Here is a 20,577-nt window from a genome sequence, read left to right as displayed (position 1 = left end):
AACGGCTTTAACAAATACCAAAACAAAAGAAAAAGACTACACAGACTGAAGTCTACGACACAAATAAAATGTGTCAGTCTAGTTCTGATTCCAATTTGAATAAGTCAGTCATTTAAAATGAGGAAAATCGTATATATAATGTATATATAGTATATATGCTATTATATATATTAACTAAAAAGAGATGGGCTGGAGAGATGGCTCAGAGGTTAAGAGAACTGACTGCTGTTCCAGAGGTCCTGAGTTCAATTCCCAGCAACCACATGATAGCTCACAACCATCTATAATGAGATCTGGTGCCCAGAACAATATATATATATATATACACATAATAAATAAATTAAAAAAAAACCAAAAAAAATAAAAAGAGATACTCAAACAAATACATGTGCACGCACACCTGTCACGCTAACCAAAAGGCAGAGACAACTGTAATGTCCATCAATAGATGAATAAACAAAAAGTGGTTATGTATATTATGTATATTATATATGTATATATGTAACATGGGTGATCAAAATTATCCTCCTAAATAAAATAAGCCAGACACAAAGATCACATATTATGTGAATAATTATAAGAAATATCCAATGTAGGTGTGGTGGCACACACCTGTGGGAGGCTAAGGCAGGAGGATTATAATTTAAGGCCAGCCTGGATCACATATCCGGACCTTGCGGTTTTATCCAGAGTGGGTAAATTCACAAAGACAGAAAGTGGTCTGTGACTGCCAGGACTTGAGGAAAGGAAAGCCACACTAAACACTCAGTGGCAACATGTTTCCTTGGGAAACGATGGGGGATAATTTGGAGTTAAACAGAGATGTTGATTATATAATACTGTAATTTGTCTGTTTAAAAATAACTAATTTTATATTATATGAACTTCAATGCAATCCAAAAAACAGTAACATGAGCTAGAGAAAGGGTTCCACAGTTCATAGATTATACTGTTTTCCCAGAAGACTCATGTGCAGTTTTCAGCACCCACAACTGCCTGGAACTCAAGCTCTGATAGGAACCAACACCACCGGTCTCAGTGGGTACTAGCATTCACATGTGCGCTCTCTCTCTCTCTCTCTCTCTCTCTCTCTCTCTCACACACACACACACACACACACACACAGACACACACACATTCAAAATAAAAGAAATATTAAAGAAAAACAAAACCAGAAGCAATTCTGAGATGTCTGAGAGAATTTTGAATGGTATCTAGCTCTCTGACAAACTAAGGAACTTTTGCTAGTATTTTTGGCATGGCAATTGTACTGTGGTTATGATTTTTTTTAATGATTTATTTTATTTGCACTGGTGTTCTGCCTGCATGTATGTCTATGTAAGAATGACAGATCCCCTGGAACTGGGGTTACAGATAGTTGTGAGCTGCCATGTGGGTGCTGGGAATTGAACCCAGGTCCTTCAGAGGATCAGCCAGTGCTCTTAACCACTGAGCCATCTTTCCAGCCCCATGGTTGGGATTGTTTTTCATGGTTGGGATTTTTAAGTCTTTTAGATTAGTTGCTTTGATTTTACTCAACTTTATGCATGGTTACAACTGTATGATATGTGGTATTTGATATCAGAATAATCCAGTTAGCCTGAGTAGAGGAAAGGCTGACCAATGATACAGTGGTGGCAATTTGACTAAGTCTCGAGAGCCCATTGTACGGTTTCCCTACTCTCATGCACGGTTGGTTTCATGTAATAAAATTTTAAGATTTGTTTTCAAATATAAACAAGAAATCAAGGATGAGGTTGGACTGGCATTGCTTAGAAATCTGTTAAGCCACTCTCACAATCTGCTATGTAAAACCAAGTCTAGCCTCTGGTTTAAAGGAGGACACACTGCCTGGCACCACTGACGCCAGCAAGCAAAGGTAGCCAAGGATGGAAGATGGCAGGCCTAAGGACAAGACAACTGTTGCACTGTGCACTTCTTAGAAAGAATTTTGTATCAGCTTGCATTTCCACCAGTAATGCAGAAGTGTTCCCTTTTCCCCACAACCTCTCCAGCATACGTTGTCATCAGTGTTCTTGATCTTGGCCATTCTTACAGGTCTAAGATGGAATCTCAGAGTTGTTTTGATTTGCATTTCTCTGATGACTAAGGATGTTGAACATTTCCTGAAGTGTCTTTCAGCCATTTTAGATTCCTCTGTTGAGAGTTCTCTGTTTAGATATGGACTGCCTCTCTGGATGTCAGTGTGGCAATCTCTCAGAAAATTAGGAAACAACCTTCCTCAAGATCCAGTAATACCATTTTTGAGTATATATCCAAAGGATGCTCAATCATGCCACAAGGACATGTGCTCAATTATGTTCATAGCAGTATTGTTTGTCATAACCAAAACCTGTAAACAACCTAAATGCCCCTCGACCAAAGAATGGATAAGGAAAATGTGGTACATTTACACAATGGAGTACTACACAGCAGAAAAAAATAATGACATCTTGAATTTTGCAGGAAAATGGATGGAGCTAGAAAACATTATTTTGAGTGAGGTAACCCAGACACAGAAAGACAATTATCACATGTACTCACTCACAGGTGGTTTTTAAACATAAAGCAAAGAAAACCAGCCTACAATTCACAATCCCATAGAACCTAGACAAGAATGATGACAGTAAGAGAGACATACATAGATCTAATCTACATGGGAAGTAGAAAAAGACAAGATCTTCTGAGTAAATTGGAAGCATGGGAACCTTGGGGGAGGGTTGAAGTGGGGAGGGGAGAGGCAGGGAATGGAGCAGAGAAAAATGTAGAGCTCAATAAAAATCAATTTAAAAAAAGAGAAAGAATTTTGTGTCGAAGTCATTAGAAATGTTAGTCTGAGCGAGTGCGTTGGAGAGCTCTCATAAAAGGAGAAGCTATGGACTGAAGAACTTTAGGGTGGGTGCGCTTATCCAAACCATCCCCTTACTGCTCTTAAAGCCTAGAAGGGGCTAAGCGACAAATCAGCATCTAAAGAACCAAAGTTCTAGAAAAAAATAAGAATAAAGAAAAAACCTTTTCTTTCTTTTCTTCCTTCCTTCTGTCTTTTTTGTTTGTTTGTTTGTTTGTTTTGTTGTTGTTGGTGGTGGGTTTTTTTTGTACTTTTCAAGACAGGGTTTCTCTGTGTCCCCCTGGCTGTCCAGGAAATCACTCTGTAGACCAAGCTGGCCTTGAACTCACAGAGAACTTTAATCCCAAGTGCTGGGATTAAAGATGTGTGCCACCACTGCCCAACAAAATAATCTTTCTTAATGCTACAATTCAAGCAAACTTTAGTTTCCTCTCAGACTAGTTTTAAAGTCATGGATTTAGTTTTTCTTAATAAACATATTAATATATGAAATATATAGCTTTGTACATAATTTTCCTAATGTAATTCTAAACATTTTCTCTATTAATTTTCAGTGAGATTACTTGAAATATTTGTTTAACAGTTCCTGACTTTAAGTTTACTTACTCGCTCTTCTACAATATGGAATTCATATCAATTTTCAACTCTTTATTATTATACATAAAGCTGATATGAACATACTTATATATAAAATTTAATTACAGATGGGATTTCTATTAAAAGTTATATTTGACTTTAAAAGTAAAGTATTTTAAAGTCCTTTTTTTCCCTCTTGGAAAATATATAAAGGAACAAAATAGAGTTCAATTTTCCACTCTATGGATTGAGCTCATGAACAGTCAAAATGATGAGATATTCAGGAAGGTTGCCAGCTGTCCTACTACTTTGAGCTAAACAATCTTTATATGCATAGAGACAGGTAAAGATTAAATGATACTAAACAATCTTTATATGCACAGAGACAGTGAAGATTAAATGATACTAAACAATCTTTATATGCACAGAGACAGTGAAGATTAAATGATACTAAACAATCTTTATATGCACAGAGACAGGTGAAGATTAAATGATACTCTACCTGTTGAAAAGCCTTTTCTGCTTGGCGTTCGGCATCGATAACTTGCCTCTCCAACTGTTGCATCTACAGGTGAGGGAGAGCAAAAAACACACAAATCTTTATATTTGCCTTTTGGGAAACAGCTTTAGGTCTCACAACGTCATCAATTCGTAAAAAAAAAAAGTAATCCTTTGGATAGGAATTATAATTAACACATTAAAAGGCACTTGGTATTTAAAAGTTGATGAAATGTCAGAAGTCTTGATGCTTTTAGGACATTGTGGTCCATCCAGTCCTTGGCACATATCTTGGTAACTTTGTAAGGGTTGTTTGGTAGTTCATAGATTGGTACTGTTATTGTTATCATTCTTCCATATAGAACTTCATATACCACAGGGGTGTTCATCAACAGATTGGAAATGACTGGTCAATACATATTAAGAGCAATAAAAAGTAAGACTTTGATGCTGTATTTGGCATTTTGGCCAAAAGTCAAGATGAAATTAGAGAAGCATGTATTCTTACAAACTCCATGGATGATATATTCAAATTATGGCTGAGGAGTCTTATAGATTGATGGAAGTATATAAGAGACTGATTAAATGCAAATCCCAAAATAAATACGGAAAGTACAATGCTAAAAGATCTAGTGCTAATTAAGGGACGAGTGCTAGGTATTGAACACACAGCCACAAGGTGAAATTTGGACCAAGTTTAGGGTGACGCGTGATTGGACCAGTGCTCACTGCCCTTCTTCTCCCGGACAGTTGGTATGGATGCCCAGAATATTCATGGTAAACTTTCAACTCTCCGCTTCTCAGGGCTGCCCTGGAGAACAAGAGAAAGAGAGAGAGAGAGAGAGAGAGAGAGAGAGAGAGAGAGAGAGATCCAAACACTGTAACAAAATAAGAGAAGACAAAGGGGTACAGATGGGTAAAGTGGACAAATTTTTCTATCAAAAGGGTGGCAACTACAGCTGCTACTACTTCCTTTCACATTCCAGTACTCTGTCATTGCAAGTTTAAAATATCTTTTGCTGACAAGAGATGGATATCCGCCCTTTTATGTGGGCTACACATAACATACAGAGGCCTCCAATAGGAGAGTGTGGAAGGAGGAATTGTGTTAAGTAGAGAGTCGGTGTAGAGGCTCAATGGGCTTCTCGGGAGCCATAAAGAGTTTAAAGATCAAGATGTAATTTGGAATTTATCCTGTGATAAGTAGCTGGTAGTCTGCCTGAAATACGTGGGTGTTGTTGGGTTAAATACAGAGGATTATGAAGGAATAAATGTGTTTAACACAAAGCCCATTGGGTAACTCAATCAAGAGGCGATAGCTAATAACCCACATCAAATAAATCAAATAAGCCATTAAAATTTATTTCATCTCTTTCTCATCTTATTCATGTATCCATTAGAAAAATTCAAATGGCACAGGTAGTTCATATTATAGCTCCTTGTACAATAAAGGTACAGAATATCTGTTGTCATCGCATGGAGTCACGTAAGGATGCAAATGACAGCACTTCCTAAAAGGCAGGGTGTTATAGGGACTGAGATTTATCAAGAAGGTTTAAATGTTTGAACATGTTTACAGATATATCTTTTTTTTTTTTTTTTTTTTTTTTTTTTGGTTTTTCGAGACAGGGTTTCTCTGTGGTTTTGGAGCCTGTCCTGGAACTAGCTCTTGTAGACCAGGCTGGTCTCGAACTCACAGAGATCCGCCTGCCTCTGCCTCCCGAGTGCTGGGATTAAAGGCGTGCGCCACCCCCGCCAGGCCTACAGATATATCTTAAGTGCATCCTTTGGACTTGGATCATCTTTAATTTTTGTGGAAATGTTTCAAGCATTTAATGAGTTTTTGCTTAACTAGACACAGACTATCCATAAACTATTGGGCAAGCACAGATCTCTTAGCTATCTCTAGAAGTTTCTTACCAAAACACCTACTCCACTACCAGACACATCGCAAGCTCCACTGGGGCTATGCAGACAACTGCCACCTCTGTGCTAACTGCAATCCTTTTTCATAGGAATTTCTGTACGTCTGTTGCCTTAACCCATCTCTAAGGCAGTGATTAGATTTCAAGGAGAAACAAATTCACAAAACCTTGTTAATCAAATGTTGCTAGTGAAAGGAAAAGAAATTTTCTGCAGAGACTTATAAATATCAATTATGATTTTTTTCTTGAGAGCTATTTAGCGTCTGTGCTAGGTAGATGGCTCAGTGGGTATTGCCATGCGAGTGTAAAGACCTAGCTCAGGTCCCCAACATCCATGTAAAGCTGGGCACAGTGCCCCTGTGATCTCGCTCCTGGAGACATGAGAGGCAGACAGGGAATGCCCATAAGCTCATGGGCTGGCTAGCCTGGTATACACTGAAGTGGACAAGAAATTCCACCTCAAACAACACGGATGCAGGGTCTGACACCTTCACCCAACTACTGTAGCACACATACATCCATCTTCACTTACACATGCACACATACATCACACACACACACACCACATACATAATCCACACCCATAAAGATTAATTTCGAAGTATTTGCTTTCTAGTGATATCAGGAAGGGCAGAATCTAGTCTCTATTATTATATACCTAGTATAAGTCTTCATACACAGTAGATATTGAGTCATATAAATTATTAATGAAATGACCATGATTGGTAAGCATCATGTGTATTTCAAGAATGGCTGTGGTGCCTAATTCTGATTGTTGATCGGACTGGATTAAGAAATGACTGGGATAATAGTAAAGCAAGCTTGTGTCTGGGAAGCTATCTCCAGAGATGGTCAGATCACAAAGCCTCTGATCTAATGAACGGATTAAGCCTCTGATGAATTCATAATTGCCATGGCATTGTTGGGAGTTGGTAAATGGCAGGTGGAAGAAGCAGGCCCAGCTGGAGGAAGTAAGTTACTGCAGGATGGGGTGAGTCTTGGAGAACACTATCTTCTCCCTGGTTCCTTCCTGTACTCCCTTTCCTATGCTTCCTGACCATCCTGAAATGAGAGACTCTGCTACTCAACGCTTTCTGATGGACAGAAACCTCTGAAACTGGACAAACCAGACCCTTCTTTGAGCTCTTCTCTCATGAATTTTTGTCACAACGCTAAGAACAGAAATCGACAATATTATGTTTACCACTGCCAAACAAATTTATTCCTGTTCCTGTGGCTCTACATTACAAGTGCTGGAAGGAATAATTCATGTGTGAAATCCTTCACGACACGACACCTTACACATGCCAATTCGTCAGTAAAAATCTAAAAACCTAGTAGTTGATAGTAACCTTGCAAAAACATTTCCATTCTAGAAAAGCAATATACACATGCATACGCTCCCTTACTAGAAGGGTATTATACACATGCACACACTCCCTTACACACAAACACATAGCACTTTACAGTGCTTTCATATACAAGTAGGCAAAATTTGTTGCTAGGCATGAAAAGATATATGTATGTATCACTGAATACAAGGAATTTTTAAAACCATAGTTTCACAGGTCACTTTTGTTATTTTTATTAAAACACAAAAGTAGTCCACAAAATATTAAGAGGAAAGTAGAAAGGAAAGGGGGGAAAGTCCTGAATTTGGAAGCAAGATCTAAATTAGAACCAAGATTCCACTATTTATGAGTGGTTTAAGGATGGATGGGCAAATTCTTTAATATAGCAGGTCTCCATTCCTTATCTGTACGATGAAATAACCCTTATTCTAGTATATTTATATAAAAATTAAGTAGTAAGACATCTAGCGTGATATTGAATATTTTAATAGGTGTTCAACTTTTACAGAGAACATTTTATAGCAATATATTTCTAGCATACACACGTATTGCTTTTATGAATAATTTAAATTGGGATGGTTTAGTTTCAAATGAGCAAACTACATTTAAGAGATCTGGGTTTTAGCTCTTACAACAGTACTTCACCAATAGTTTGTCACTAGGTTCTATAATTCCTGTGTATGAAATTGGGATCATACAACCTTCTCTATTACAAAATGCGAGACTAAAAGTAAAAGAACAGGTAAATGCGATGGGAATGGGCTTAAGGTATTTCAGTAATTGAAAACATGGTGATAGCATTTCTAGTGCTGTAATGTGGATGACAAAAATCAAAGTGTCAAGCCTGAGGGTATAGCTTAGTGATAGGACATTTATCTAGTATGCATAGGCTCTAAGTTTAAACTTCAGTAACACACACACACAGAGGAAGAGGGCCAGAGAGAGGAAGAAAGAGATATGCCTAAAACCAGGGATATAGATATATAGATATGTCATTATAAATGTGCATAGATGTATGAAATATTATATGTGGGATTCATTCAACTAGAACTCTGGGAACTACAGATCAGTGTACAGATGGATGGATGGCTTGGTCCTGAATTGATAAGCATTAAATCTAGAAGATACATATATAAGGACATACTTCCGTGTGTTGAAAAACCTCTCCAATAAGAACTTTTAAATATATATGTGAAAAGATATCAATGACGTATTTAAAGACAAAGCAGGAACTGAGGTTGTGCTCAGCTAAGATGCAAAAAGGTTTGGGTTTGATCCTCAGCCGCCAAAAAAAAAAAAAAAAAAAGCAACAAGTAAAAACTATATAAGGAATGACATGCAAATGACATGTTAGCAGGAAAGTTTGTTTTTAAAAGGTCATGAATATTTTACTTTTACTTATATAGGAAAAACTTGCATATTTGTTTTTATGAGATGAGATACACAACACCAAGGAGCTATCTATGTCATAGAATTGTGTTAAGTGATAGGGAGAGTCAATTCCATTTAAAAAGAATATAATGGAAGAGTAAAAAGTATCTACACTGGAAAACATACTGTAATGGTTGTAGCAATCAAAGGTAATTCTGCTTCTTCAGAGAAAGCAGACAAATAAAAAGATGCTAAAATATTTTGTGGAATTGAAGCATAAAAGAATAATAGACATAGGAAAAAAAGGAAAAAGTGGAGTAGATCTCACTAGACGGTGGCCAGAGGGATGCTAAGTGGAGATCTCACTAGATGGGGGCCAGAGAGATGTTAAGTGGAGATCCCACTAGATGGGGGCCAGAGGGATGCTAAGTGGAGATCCCACTAGATGGGGGCCAGAGAGATGATGTACTGATTATGAAGAGGTCACAGTGGTCTTTGTGAAATCACACAGTGAGATGACTACAGTCAAGAGTCGGAGCAAACTAACTAGCTATAAGGAACAAAGTCACCCTAAAGGGGGAAAACTTGATAAAGATTGCAGGAAATATAGAAAAAGGAAAAATAATAAAGTTAAGAACTGCTCATTAAAAAAAACTAATACAGTTGATAAATTCTTGGTAGATTGAGAAAGAAACAATATTTTTTTAAAAAAAAAACACAAATAATCAATGTCAGGAACTCAAGGAGGGCCCATAAGTAGACTCACAGAAATTTGGAGGAAAATAACAGAATATCATGAGCAAAAATAATTGAGCAACTTGAACAAAACATGTAATTTCTTTTAAGAACATGAAATAGCAAAGATTATTCAAAGAGAAATGTCAGCTTAATGGCCTTGTATCTAAGAAATGCATATTTAAAACCTTACAAAAGGAAGACTCCAAGACTACCCAGCTTTGCTAGTGAATTCAACTAAAGATGACTACAGGGGCTGGAGAGATGGCTCGGAGGTTAAGAGCATTGGCTGCTCTTCCAGAAATCCTGAGTTCAAACCCCAGCAACCACACAGCAGCTCACAACCATCCATAATGAGATCTGGTGCCCTCTTCTGCTGTGCCGGCATGTAGGCAGCCAGAACACTGCATACATAATAAATAAGAAAAATCTTTTTTAAAAAAGATAGAAAAAGGATGACTACAAACTAATGAGAAAAACACCCACCCTCTTCCAAGATGATAATCCAAGTACACTTTATAAGGACAATTATGATCACAACCAAAGATCAGACTAATATCCTCATGAGTACAGTATCAGAAATCCTTAATAAAGCATCAATAGATAAATTCCAAATATATACAATGACATTAGCATTCTTGAGTGGCCTGGCATGAGCAAAGGGACAGACAGCATAGAAGTGGCTTCTGGGACTTAGAACATGGGAAGGAAACTGATGAGAACAGTGCAGGAAATCTCTCATCCTTATTTGGATTGGTTTTATATTTTTAATATATATATATATATATATATATATATATATCTGTTTAAATACCAAATATTTAACTAAATTCTAAAACATAGAAAGAAAATCAGGTAATATATAAGAGAATAAATAAAAAAATTAAAATAAAATTTTTTAAAAAATCAATGTTCATAAGACCAATTTAGAGCAAGGAAAACATCTGGAATATTATTGCATGAGGAATCCCAGACTATGTTTTAGGGTAGTCAGAGATTAAGTGGGAATAGAATCTAATTATTAGAAGGACAAGAACTTTTTAAAGAAGTAGTATTGGGAGCTCACCAAGGCCAGCTGGACTGTGACTGAAAAAGCATGGGATAAAACTGGACTCTCTGAGCAAGGCAAACAATGAGGGCTGATGAAAAGCCAAGGACAATGGCACGGGGTTTTGAACCTATGTAATGTGCTGGCTTTGTGGGAGCCTAGCCAGTTTGGATGTTCACCTTCCTAGAAATGGACGGAGAGGGGAGGACCTAGGACTTACCACAGGGCAGGGAACCCTGACTGCTCTTTGGACTGGAGAGGGAGGGGGAGAGGAGTGGGGGGAGGGGGAGAAGGGTGGGAGGAAGGGGAGGGAAATGGGAGGCTGGGAGGAGGTGGAAACTTGTTTTTTTTTTTTCTCCTTTTCTCAATAAAAAATAGAAAAAAAAAGAGTAAAGGAGTAGGAAAATAATTCAAAACTCAGTAGCTAGCAGCCAGCTCTCCTGCGGCCCTCAAAGGTCCTCACCTTGTGGTAGTCTAGTCCTTCCTTCACTACATGGGCTAACCCTTGTGACGACAGGTTCCTGTGGGATGGTGGAGTGTGACTTCTCAGGCTATGTCACAAAAGACAGCCTGTCTTCCACCTTGAACTCCCTGGGACCACTTTCTCTGTTCTCAAGGAGCCCTGCTGAGGAGTCTCCAGGCTTAGCAGCTGAGGCCTCCTACCAACACCAACCTCCCAGCAACCATTTGAGTGAACGATTTTGGAAGCAGACCCTCCGGTTCCCACCCAACTGTCAGCTCACCGCGGCCTAGGCCAACTGCTGTCTCAGCTACACCAGAGGGTTCGAACACTTCAAACGCTCCAAGATAATAAATGTCTGTAGTGTTTTTAAGTTTGGGGTGATTCATTAACACAAATGGATAAGTAAAAGCAGACAAAAGTAAACTATTCTGAGATCAGGAGAAGAGAAAGCATGCAACATAAAAATTAAATTTCAATGCACAAGAGGGTAAAAATAAAAGTGACCAATGACGTGTGCAGATGGGGCTTCGAAGTGACGTGGGGAGGAACAGGAGGAACAAGTGAGTCACTAACAAGCAACACGCTGGTACATGACAGTCATGCCCTATGCCACACATAAGAATTTTAAAACTGCATGCTTTATTTTTAAAGGTAAAATGAATGTTCAAGACAATAGTCTAAGGAAAGTCTAAGAAATATTCAACAAGGAGCTAAAAACGAAGTTCATTGTGTACAAGGAAGAAAATGATCCTGAATTACTTTAAGCTATGTAAGGTAATATTAATAAGTTCATATTTGTATGTGTATTAAACTTTTAAAAGTAGAAATAAGTGTAGGTATTGGAGGAAGAAGACAATTTAGTGACATATTTTTAAAACACAGATAACATCAGCTGTGACCTAGCACACCCAAGCCACTCGTCCTATTACCGTTCCGTGCTATGGACTCAGAATACATTTAGGGACTAACTTCCCAAGAGATGGGGTCGCCTTCTCGACATTCAGACAGTGACCTTCAGAGTAGACCAAATGAGGGAACTTAGAGATGAAAAGAAATCCAGTTTCTCAACAGACAGAAACAGGCCTGGGTTCAGAAGGTGAAGCCAGAAGATCCAGTGGCTCCTAGCTCATGTGTACCTTCTCCCTTTAGCACTGGTTGCTGGCAACTGACTCCATTAGAACACAGTACATCTGCCCAGGCCAGACTGAAGAGATCTGCAGCTGTGATCTGGTTTTAGAATCGTTGGTCACCATGGCTACCTTCCTACAGAGGACAAGGCGAGGGACGTATCTTGGACAGCGTCTAGTTATTCCACTACTCTCAACTAAGGTGTCAGGTACGTGTATCTTGAACATCCCAGACTCAGCTGTCATGTCAGCATCCTTGCTGATCCTGGTTCTAAGTGTTTATCTGCCAACCGAATGCTGTTACATGAGTGACCCCATTAAATGGAAAACACAGTCTAAGGATAACCAATAGAAATATGAATAAATGATTGCTCTTTTAAAGACACTATAATTGTTTTAATTGATAAAAATCATAGTTACAAGACTGGAAAGATGACTCAGTGGTTAAGCACATATTGCTCTTCCAGAGGAGCCGAGTGTTGTTCCTAACACCCCGTTAGGTGGTTCATAACTTTCAGTTAATCAAGCTCCAAGAGGTTATGAATCTTCTGGTCTCAGAGGAACCATGTGATCTACCTACACAGACACACACACACAGACACAAACACACACACACACACACACACTGTCGAATACCCAGATTGATAAAGCCACTATGTTTTGAAATAGATTTTTTTTCCATTTTAAGCAGCAGTAAGTAACTAAAACCCACAGTTATTCTACTGAGTAGTACAGACCCTTTGGTACCTTTAATAACCTCCGGTCATCATTTCAATGAAAGCTACTCTCATCTTAACACACAACTTTTTTTCTTTCTTTCTTTCTTTTCTTTTTTCTTTTTTGGTTTTGTTTTGTTTTTCAAGACAGGGTTTCTCTGTAGCTTTGGAGCCTGTCTGGAACTAGCTCTTGTAGACCAGGCTGGCCTCGAACTCACAGAGATCGGCTTGCCTCTGCCTCCCAAGTACTGGGATTAAAGGCGTGCGCCACCATTGCCCAGCAACACACAACTTCTTGAAATGCTGTTTTCTCTTAGCTCTTATGAGAACTGAAAGGAAACTATTGTCTCAGCTTCAAGTACAACCATGAGAATCACCGAGCTTTCCCAAACCCTCCATCCCATAAACTGGATGCACATAGGCCCCAAATAAATATATTTTAAAAAGCTGCATGTGCTGTTCCCCCCTTTTTGAACATTTTTATTTGAAAATTTTCTCATCCAATTCATTTTCATCATGATCTTTCTCCTCTCCCAACTTCTCCTACATCCTAACCACCCCAACCACTCAACCAATTTTGTGTTCTCAAATAACCAAACACCAAAACGACAAAAATCAAAATGAACAAGCAAAAGACCAACAAGACAAAAAAAGGGGGGGGGGCATAACAAAACAAAATGAAACAGAAAGTCCACCAAAAAAACTCAAAAAAACAAAAACCAAAAAAGTAGAATTCATTTTGTGTTGGCCAACTATTGCTGGGCATGGGACCTGCCCTGAGGTGTCGTTAGTTGACCCTGTAACACTCCAACACTCCGGTGGAGAAAACTTACTTTCCCTTTGCCAGTGGATATCAATTGTAAATAGCTTTTTGGTTAGGGGTGGGACCCAATGTCCATTTTCCTCCTCTCAAACAAAAATTTTTTTAAAAGTTTAAACATGTCAATTTAAACCATTAGGATACATTCCAGGCTAAGTACATGATAAACTACTAATGATTCAATGGCAGGTTAATGTCAAACGTGTTTTCTTTATTAAGAAGAATTTTATTATTTATTTGTTATGTATATGTATGTGTGACTGTGTGAGTTTAAACACACTAAATGCAGGTAGGCGTCCACACAGAGGCCAGAGGGTGTTGGATCCCATGAAACTGGAGTTACATAAATTGCTTGATGTGTGGGTGCTGAGAACCAAACCAGGATCCTCTGCCAGATGAATACGTGCTCTTGATCACTGAACCATCTCTGCAGCCCTAAAGAGTTTTGAGGGATAATCTGTAGTTTTTCTTTCTTTGCAAATACTGAGGAGATGACTTGAGTAAAGTGCTCGGCAAGAGGGAGGACCTGAGTTTGAATCCCTAGCACCCATGTTAAGGCTGGGTGTGTCTGTGGATATCTGTAACTCGAGCGCCTGGGAAGGTGCAGAGAGGAGGCTTCCCAGACTTTGCTGGCCAGATAGTAACAGAACTGGTAAGCTTCAGGTTGAATGAAGAGGCAGCTCAAAAAAAAAAAAAAAAGATGGAAGATGATAAAGATGTCATCCACATGCATGTGAGCGGGCACACACACACACACACACACACACACACACACACACATGCACGCACGCACAGTCAGCTTTTGCAAAGTCATGACAGCCCAGTAGTTGCTGTGGGTGAATTACTCTCCAAAAGAGAGATTTTCAGTTGTATTACTCATCTTACCCAATTTTGGTTCTACCAAACCCTGTTCCACTCCATCCCCACTCCACACAGCCTTTCAAAGCCAATAGTTTTGTGGTAAGACTGGAAACACTTCTGGTTCTCTCAAGGACAAGACAGGACAGCTACAGTCTTTCTCATTGCCTAGCAGCTTTCTAGTCTGTGGTTTGGAATGGGCTTAAACGTTTAGCGTCTTCTCATTCCCAACAGCATCACCTAAATTTCAAGAGCTAGTCTTTGTTCTAGAAATACATTCAGTTCCTGAAGAGCGCTTTCTCTCAGACAAATGGCTGCCGACCATCCTAACGGTTTCAGCAGCTCTTTAGATCCTCTCCACTACTCTAGGATCCCTCTCCTTCCCTCACCAACCTCTACTACGCCAGGTTCTCGGTTAATCATTGGTCAACCCCCCCACCCAAGTCTCCTCGACACTCTCCAATTCCTCAACTAATCGTTTATGCTGGGAGCTGTTGAAGTTTAACTAAGGAGTTAAGAGGTTTAAGTGATGCTACTGTCTGGGTCTTAAATGTCCACTAAAGGTCTGGGATATATGTTTGCTCTCCAGCGTGGTGCTAAAGAAACTTGACGGTCAATACCCCAGGAGGTGGAGCCTTAAGGGAGGTCTTTAGACAACTTGGGCATGTCCTTGGAAGGAATGAGGGGACCCTGGTCACGTCCTCTTCCTTCTGTTTGCTCTCCAGCCACGAGATGAGCCATTTGGCTTTTCTACAGTCTCCAACCATGATGTGTGCCTCACCCAGGCCAGACAGCAAAAGAAGCAGCAACAGACTAGAACTTCCACAACAAAGAGCTAAACGACATTCTCATTACAAGTCAGCTATGTTAGGTATTCACTAAAATGTCAAGAAGCTCACCAGAAACACCAATAGTCACTAGAAATCCAGTCTTTACCTTCCATAACCGCCGCCGGGTGAGAAGGAGCCCGAGTAGAGGGAGATAAAGAAAGACAAGGCATATATATATAATAATAATTTCAGATATATCTAAGGAGATACTTAAGTATTATGGGCCAGGCATGGTGGCACATGATTTTAATCCCAACACTCAGCAAAGGCAGGCAGGTCTCTGTGAGTTTGAGGCTAGCCTGGTCTACATAGTGAGTTCCAGGACAGTCAGGGTATAGAGAAAGCCTGTATCAAACAAACAAAATGTTTCAAAGATGAAAAAAAAAGGATGAAAGACTTACCAAGAATAATAAAAGTAATATCAAATAATATAGATTTTTGTACTAAAGTGTTATGAATAATAAATAGGGTCGATTAAATGGAATAATTAATCAAGAAAATGTACAAATCATAATACCATGTGTGCCAACATCAAAACATATATGGAAGAAATGGAGTGAAATTTAGTGGGAGAGCAAGTGCTCAAGGTCCATGGTTCCATTCCCAGTCCTGGGAAAAAACTCTGTGTGTGCACGCGCGCGTGCACGCGCGCATGCCTGTCTGTCTGTGCATGCACTATGTGTGATATGTAAAACTATGTCATAAAAGGTTTATTTTTGTTCAAATATTCTGAGAAGGCCAAACAATTAAACACAAACGATTGCGTTTAAATAACTCCCAAGGCGGTGGTTCTCAACCTTCCTGGTGCTGTGACCCTTTAATATAGCTCCTCATGTTGTGCTGACCCCAACCATAAAGTTATTTTTATTACTACTTTATAATTGTAATTTTGTTCCTGTTACAAATCATAATGTACATATCTGTGTTTTCCAATGGTCTTAGGCGACCCCTGTGAAAGGGTCAGTCGACCCTAAACAGGTCATGACCCACAGGTTAAGAACCACTGTTCTAAGGCAATACCCTGTCAAATGATTAAACAAATCCATTTACTTCACAACTTGGCTTTTCTGTTTACTTATATATTTATCAAAGCTATAAATATACACATATATCAACTAGTTTGGAAAGATTTATTAATACAGTGGACACTTTTAGCCAATTCTTTTCATATTTGCCTTCATGTTCTAAATCACATACTTCTATTTCTGACAGCCTTCCTTTTTAAAAATGATGTCCTACTTGTTCCCTTAATGGAAAAATGAAAATTAGCCCCTTTGTCTCGTTGCCATCAATTCAGACACACTTCACATCTCCTATTCTTTCTGCATCTTCATATCATCCCTTTTTTAACCATACTTAGGGGTCCTTATTACCGCTGCTGTGTATGACACCCACAACACGCTCACACATGTGACCGATAGGAAGCTCAGTCTCGTATCAGCCACAGGGAGGGACCTTTACTACAGGACGTCCTCCTAGAACTAACTGTCTTATTTCTTCACACAGTTTTTAAAGAGAACTTTCCAATAGACACACTTCAAGTTCCCACCGCTGTCTCAGTTACCACTCAAGATGCTCACTCATATCTGGGCTTCCTACAAATTTCCCTTGAAGCCACACCCAACGCCTCTGACATGCCAGTGTGAACCGTTACCTCCTGCCCAGGCCCGGCTGTCTTCTTGGGAAGACCCTTCCACTTTCTTCTGCCCTAGATCACCTGCTCCCACACCCTGGCTTCCCAAGCCTTAGCTTATTTCTTACTTTGAATGGAACACATTCTCCTGAAATCCCTCAGAAAGGTTACATGGGGTCTTGCATGTGTTAAAAATATCCTTAACTCTCATCATTGGGGGAAGATGGCTCAGTAGATAAGTGTACTTTGCAGTCAAGTCTGTCCCCAGGTCTCACATGGTTGAAAGAGAGTTGTCTTCTGACCTCTACACATGTGCCATAATACATGCATGTGCTGCACGTGTGCAAACACCATACACACACACCCCACATACCACACACATTCTAACTATTTAAATTTTACAGTGTATGGACTTAGAAGAGAATTCTGTTCTATTGTCTTCTAAGTCTTGCCTTCTAGAGCAAGGCTTTTAGGGTCCCGAGCCGCTCCTCCCGAAGGCTAGCAACTCCTTAGAACCCTGCAAAGACCTGGAGGGGAATATGCATCATGCTGAGAAATAGGGGGCATTAGTGGGAGATGTTTAGACAGCTCACTTATTCCCATATACCCATGTCCATCAACTAAGCATTTATTTTCTATAAAAAAAAAACTCAAACTTTCTTCCCTTAACAACTTGAACAAATTGTTTGGAGTGCATTCATCCAACAGCTGTCACATTTACGAGCTCACAGCAGCTTCCTACAGACTCACCAGAAAACAGAGTTGACAGTGGGCCAGCAACAGCCATGCATACACAGCTGCCAGACAAGTCCACAGATGTCCCATTCTTAAATGTAAACAGACCACCAAAGATCGGCTAACACGTGAGAAAAGCTTGCATCTCAGAAAAGAAACAGCCATAGAAAGAGGAAAATCATCTCAGAGGAAAGAAAGATAACTAAGGGAATGAAGCGATCGTTTTAGAAATGTCAGTGATGTTTAAGAACCAAGACGTTTCATATACGTGATTCCCCAGTCACGGTGTGAAGAGGGAATTGTTCCAACTAAAATATAGGAAACTGTGTTTAGCATGATTTGCTTTGTGCAGAAGTATGCTTCTAGACAGTAAGGCCATTAGTAAGAAGGCCACTGGCCTTCGGTCTTTATATTCCAACTCTCTGGTGTTCTTTTCATTGAACCACAGCTGCACATGAACTACCCACACAATGTAGAGTACTAGAGAACCGCAGGAAAACCAGTCCAAAGATAAAACCACAAAGATTGTAACTGGAAAGCACTGGCATTTATTCCTATACTGCATTATTCTTTGAGTCTAGGAACTCTTCGTTGGTAAACTTTGTTGGTTTGAGTGAGAAATGTCTCTCACTGTCTTGGACACTCAAACAGTTAGTGCTGCTGTTGGGGGGGGGGGAGCTTAGGGGGTGGTGGCCTTGATGAAGGATGGCTATCACTGCAAGCAGGCTTTGAGGTTCACTGTGTTTTCTTCATGTTTGCAGTTCAGGAAGTGAACTCTCAGCTCCCCATCCCTGCCACCATGTTTGCTGCTTGCCGCCATGACTCATCTCCACCGTTAGGTTCTTTCTTTCTTCCTCCCTTTCTTTCTTTTCTTTCTTTCTTTCTTTCTTTCTTTTTTTAAGAACATCTGAATTTTTTAATCCTTCTTTACGGGTCACCTAGACCACCTTTGATTAAGAAAACTATAGAAAGTTAGTAACTGCCACAAGCGACTCCAGGTGGTGGCAGGTGTCAATTTCCCAGAGTCCTGCTTTGTGGGGTATCTGAATGCACTGCTGTGGGCTCTGCTCAAATCTGCTGGAATCACTCAGGACAGATTTTAGTCCACAGCTCGCTTTTCCCCTATTTCTTTGTAAACTCTTCAACATTCTTACAGAATTTTTTTACGGTCCTTAGAGTATTCTTCAGCTAGGTCAGCCCGGGGTGGGTGCTCAGGCTGGGGATCTTTCACCAGTGCTATGAGGGACTGGATTACTTGGTCGGCTTTGGTGGCTGTCTTCCGGTTTTCAGCACTAATTACCGGCAGACAGACCTGCCCCTTCTCATCAACGTTAGGGTGGTAGATCTTGGTTTTAAATGGACACTCTGCTGGAAAGTGGATTTCAATTCTGAAGGCCCCCTTGTCGTATAAAGGGTTGTCAGGAACAATAAGGCCTTGCCAAGTCAATAAATTAGCTTCATCAACCTGGATGTTATGGAAGTTCCTCGTTCTACATTTGTGGATCTCTTCAAGCTCCTTCATCAGCCTCCTGCTGGCCGCCATCTTGGATCTCCACTGTCATGTTTATACCACTGGAACCATAAGCCAAATAAACTCTCTCCTCTTTTCGTGGCCTTTAGTCATGGTGTTTATCTCAGCAGCAGAAAAGGAACCAATAAAGGAACCTTCAGTCATGTCAATAGTTGTAACAGGGAGAATTAAGTGTGTGTGGTGTCTGTACTAGTTTGGAGAGGTGTGTGTGGTGTCTGTGTGTCTGTGTGTGTGTTCCTCAATTGTTCTCCACCTGATTTTTTTAAACAGGGTCTCAATAGGAAGAATTTCAAGTGATATAATTTTAATTTCAGGGAACTTACCACAGAGAGAATAGAGGGGTAGAGATACAAGGGAAAGTGTTTACATTTAAAATCCAATAGCGTTTTAGCAGTCCCTGTTTCCTCCCTACGATCTCTACTGGGCATATTTACACAATAGTGGCTGAAGCAAAGACGATGTGGTTACCTAATAAAACTTAAGAAGCATGCATTTGTTGAACCAATGTAATGAACAAAGGGAATGACTGCGTTTTCACAAAGATTTAAACCTGAGGACATACTTTTACGAAAGGAAATTGCTATTCTTCACAATTTAAATTACTGACCATAAGTACCTAACATTTCATATTGCACTAATGCGAATACATACATTAAATCTATTCAATAAAACTTAGAGTACTTTAAAGCCAGTTCAAACACACTAGTAACCCAACAGGCAATGCTTTCATTTTGAACATTTCTTTTCATAAGCCTTTAGCTGGGAAATAACTTTGCAGAATACTTAAAAAATCACAGGACACACTTATATAATATTTTACTTTCGTGGTGTAAACTATAATGTAATCCTTAGTCCAAGATCACCCGATAAATACTAAGCCAATATGAAATGATCATTTGACGCATAGAAAGTTTTACTAAAAATAGTTAAGTATTTTATAAACTGGAGTCAACCTTGTGCTTGATTTATTACTCAAAAAATGTTCTCTGTAGTTGCAGTGAACTTAGCAACAAGTAGCAGACAAGAATTTGTCATTGAACTTGGATCTTAAAACTACCACACAAATATTTAGTGACCCTCTTAGTTATAGGCCCTGTGAACAAACAAAGTTGTCCCACAGATTAATTCAGGTAGAATACTTTAGGATCTCTGCACTAAATCATGTGGATACGATTTCTCAGCAGGGGATTTTCTAGGTTTTCCCATGATACCCCATGAAAGACGATCATTAAACACTTTTGTTTTTTCTTATAGTATTACCTTCAGACAAAAACCTCCAAAAGTGACATTTCAAATAGCCTACAAGGGCTCACTGTTAGGTGTGGAATTTCCAGTCATCACTGTGCAGCATTAGGCAAGCTAAAAGAATAAGTGGATAGACGTCTTATTTAAATAGATTTCTGGAAGGCTGTCCTGGATTGTTGTGTGAAGAAAACACAGGCTCTGGTGTCCAGGGACAGTCTGTCCTAGGAGAAGGTCCTAAACTGCCTCAGAGGAATCACAGTCATGAA

The 20,577-nt window shown here is 39.4% G+C and overlaps 2 protein-coding genes across 3 annotated transcripts in view; both read right to left on the bottom strand.

The window, feature by feature from the left end:
* Positions 1-20,577, bottom strand: part of Plekhh2 (pleckstrin homology, MyTH4 and FERM domain containing H2) — a 108,548-nt gene that overhangs the window by 73,023 nt on the left and 14,948 nt on the right. Inside the window, exon 3 of the mRNA XM_041631350.1 lies at positions 3,927-3,989. Within this exon, the coding sequence (XP_041487284.1) occupies positions 3,927-3,989 (63 nt within the window). The remainder of the gene's footprint in view (positions 1-3,926; positions 3,990-20,577) is intronic.
* On the bottom strand, positions 18,686-19,078 carry LOC121433094 (ubiquitin-conjugating enzyme E2 L3-like). Of its 2 annotated transcripts, XM_041631352.1 has the most exons (2): positions 19,052-19,078; positions 18,686-18,955 (listed from the first exon to the last, which is right to left on the bottom strand). In XM_041631352.1, exons 1-2 carry the CDS (start codon positions 19,076-19,078, stop codon positions 18,686-18,688), a joined length of 297 nt encoding a protein of 98 aa, XP_041487286.1. The 2 variants fall into 2 exon arrangements, with proteins under 2 accessions (XP_041487286.1, XP_041487285.1); XM_041631351.1 differs by having other exon boundaries at positions 18,686-19,078.

This window comes from Microtus oregoni, unplaced genomic scaffold (genome assembly GCF_018167655.1).
Source record: "Microtus oregoni isolate MIOR12 unplaced genomic scaffold, Mior012 000036F_ref0000092, whole genome shotgun sequence".
In the NCBI taxonomy this organism is placed as follows: Eukaryota; Metazoa; Chordata; class Mammalia; order Rodentia; family Cricetidae; genus Microtus; species Microtus oregoni.
This window is presented reverse-complemented; position numbering and strand designations above follow the sequence as displayed.

Excerpts from the sequence above, each read along its gene's own strand:
- LOC121433094 (XM_041631351.1), bottom strand. The coding sequence starts at position 19,078 with ATGGCGGCCAGCAGGAGGCTGATGAAGGAGCTTGAAGAGATCCACAAA.